This window comes from Megalops cyprinoides, chromosome 3 (genome assembly GCF_013368585.1).
Source record: "Megalops cyprinoides isolate fMegCyp1 chromosome 3, fMegCyp1.pri, whole genome shotgun sequence".
In the NCBI taxonomy this organism is placed as follows: domain Eukaryota; kingdom Metazoa; phylum Chordata; class Actinopteri; order Elopiformes; family Megalopidae; genus Megalops; species Megalops cyprinoides.
This window is the reverse complement of record NC_050585.1, coordinates 54,015,469-54,017,968: the sequence shown is the minus strand read 5'-3', so window position 1 is coordinate 54,017,968 and position 2,500 is coordinate 54,015,469. Positions and strand designations below refer to the sequence as shown.

At 46.7% G+C, this 2,500-nt stretch overlaps 1 protein-coding gene across 1 annotated transcript in view; it reads left to right on the top strand.

The window, feature by feature from the left end:
* oatx (organic anion transporter X) overlaps positions 1 to 2,500 on the top strand; it is a 14,903-nt gene that overhangs the window by 11,373 nt on the left and 1,030 nt on the right. The window contains exons 7-9 of the mRNA XM_036523148.1: positions 1,037 to 1,251; positions 1,656 to 1,764; positions 2,442 to 2,500. The exon at positions 2,442 to 2,500 is cut by the window's right edge and continues 148 nt beyond it. Coding sequence (XP_036379041.1) covers positions 1,037 to 1,251; positions 1,656 to 1,764; positions 2,442 to 2,500 — 383 coding nt within the window. The remainder of the gene's footprint in view (positions 1 to 1,036; positions 1,252 to 1,655; positions 1,765 to 2,441) is intronic.

The following is a 2,500-nucleotide window of genomic DNA, read 5'->3' as shown; positions in this document are numbered from 1 at the left end:
CAATTTCAATTCAATTCAATCTCTCTCTCCACTGCCCCTCACTCCTCCTGAGTCTCCCTCTCTCCCTCTCTCCCTCTCTCTCTCTCCCCCCTTGCCCTCTGGTTCCCTCTCAGGGACTCAGACTGACTTTATTAGCGCGACTGGAGTTATCCAGTGTTACCAAAGCGTTTTCAGACACTGACCACTGATTGACAGACCTGACCTTGGTCGTTTGCGCATTAACACCAACAAAATCAATGATTGAAGATGGAAAAGGCACTTCTTATGTAAGCTGTGTAGACAAACAGTTAAAAAGTGTCACTCTTGGCTGTAATATTCTCTAATGTGCAAAAATTTCATTGCAGCGTTGCTAAAATAATTAGGAACAAAAAAGAGTAACATTCAGTATTAATTACTTTTAAATTACAGCCCATACAATCATTGGGACAGAATGTCCGGAACAAGCTTATCAAATACACATCACGTTATTGCTTTGCTTAGTGGAAGCTCTTATCCGGGAGGAATGGGATTGGGGTTCCCTACGCAGTGGAACAGCAGAGACGCCCCACTTTAATCCTCACAGTTATGAGCTGAGCTCCTTAACCAGGACCCCACGCTGGCCACACCGACGCAGCGTCCAGAAGCGCTGGACTTTCTCTGGCCGTCCTGCTAAGGCCAAGTGTAACACACTGTTCAGCGCAAAGCCAATATTACAGCGTCTGATTTTAACCATCATGTGCTGTGGCATCGGGAGTCCGCACCTGCGGGTCACTAATGGCCGGCACTGCGAAAGACTTTTCAGTAAGAGTCTTATATCACTGGCTTTAACTCTTTTGATTGGAAAATTAACAGTCACTGATTGACCTTCTTTCCTGGCATTACTGCTGTCTACAGCACGCCATTTTGTATTTCTGTTTGAACTGTGGAATGAATATTCCTGATTTATGACAATAAAGTCTGAATCTAATAAAATGCTTAATAAAATCTAATAACAGTAATCTAATAATCTTATCTATTTTCTGCCATCTTGCTAATTCCTCCTCTCCGCCTGGTGCAGGTTCTCCACCAGCTTTGCTTACTACGGCCTGGCCATGGACCTGCAGAAGTTTGGCGTCAGTATCTACCTGATCCAGGTGATCTTCGGGGTGGTGGATTTTCCCGCCAAACTGGCGGCGCTGGCGTCGCTGAGCTTCCTGGGGAGACGCATCACCCAGGGCACCTGTCTGATCCTGTCAGCGCTCGTCATCTTCGCCAACATCTTCGTCCCCACAGGTCTGACCCCATCATGACCTCTCTGCTTTGCACTCCACACAGGCTCGGAGACACACAGCGTGTGTGTTAGCGGTCACACTGGCACCCATCCACACTCCTGAAGCAATGGTACAACAGCTGTGTCACTTAGGAATCAAACCGGCAACCCCTGGACTACTGGCCCTGTTCCTTCCCACTGTATTATGTCACATGGTTTTGTCATGGCTGTTTAGATATTGTGAGATTTAACTCTCCTCACCCTTCGACTGTGCTGCTGAAGCCAGACATGAAGTCACAGTTTTAATTGTAGGACGTGCATTCATGTTGTTCACAGCTGCTACGTTAGCATGCTGGCTAACTGATTCTGACATGAATATTCCAGAATGTGGATTGTTGTGTGCTAGCGTGTCGACTCCCACCCACAGAACTGCAGACCATACGGACCACCCTGGCTGTTTTAGGCAAAGGGTTCACCTCTGCCTCCTTCACCTGTGTCTACCTCTTCACAGGAGAGCTGTATCCCACCATCATCAGGTACCCGAAGTTACGCGGAGGTTCAGTCCTCTGTGTCCCCTCTCTGTACTTTCAGTGAGCCAGCTCTGAAAGGGTAATTAGTGATGTAGCGCTCAAGCTGGGTGGTTTGTGGAAGAGAGTAGCCTGTTACTGCAGATGAATGAACGGAGGATAAATAAGCGCTGGCCTCTGGTGAGAGGTGTTTCAGTAACAGAGCTGTTAGCATCAGAGAATACAGTTTCAGAACATAAACTGTGGGATTCCCTCCGTTTGCTCTGAATGAAAAATATATCTTTGCTGCACTCATTACAGAGATAGAGATTACAGACATACCTTAAGTGAATTCACCATCTGAGTCTGCTCTCCTGCGCCTACATTCCTCTGAAAAAAACAGTGTCTCTGTATGACTTCCAGTTAGCTAGCTGCAGTTCACTTTATCTCCACTTCCAGTGACATTTGCATTAGGTCGTTACCACAGTTAACTACACAAAATATGAAATGGCTGGTGCTATTATCCATGTTATTTTCTTAAGTTTATATGTTTTAATAAACATTTTTATTTGGTTTGCCATCCTAACTAAATAATTGTGATCCATATTGCATGCAAATGCATTCTTATACTGTCCCGCCCTCTCGCTTTCACCTTCTCCCTCTCTCCTTCTCTCACAACCCCCTCCACTCCCTCCACCCACCCCCAGGCAGACAGGCATGGGTTTCTCCTCCACCATGGCTCGGATTGGCTCCATGGCGGCGCCGG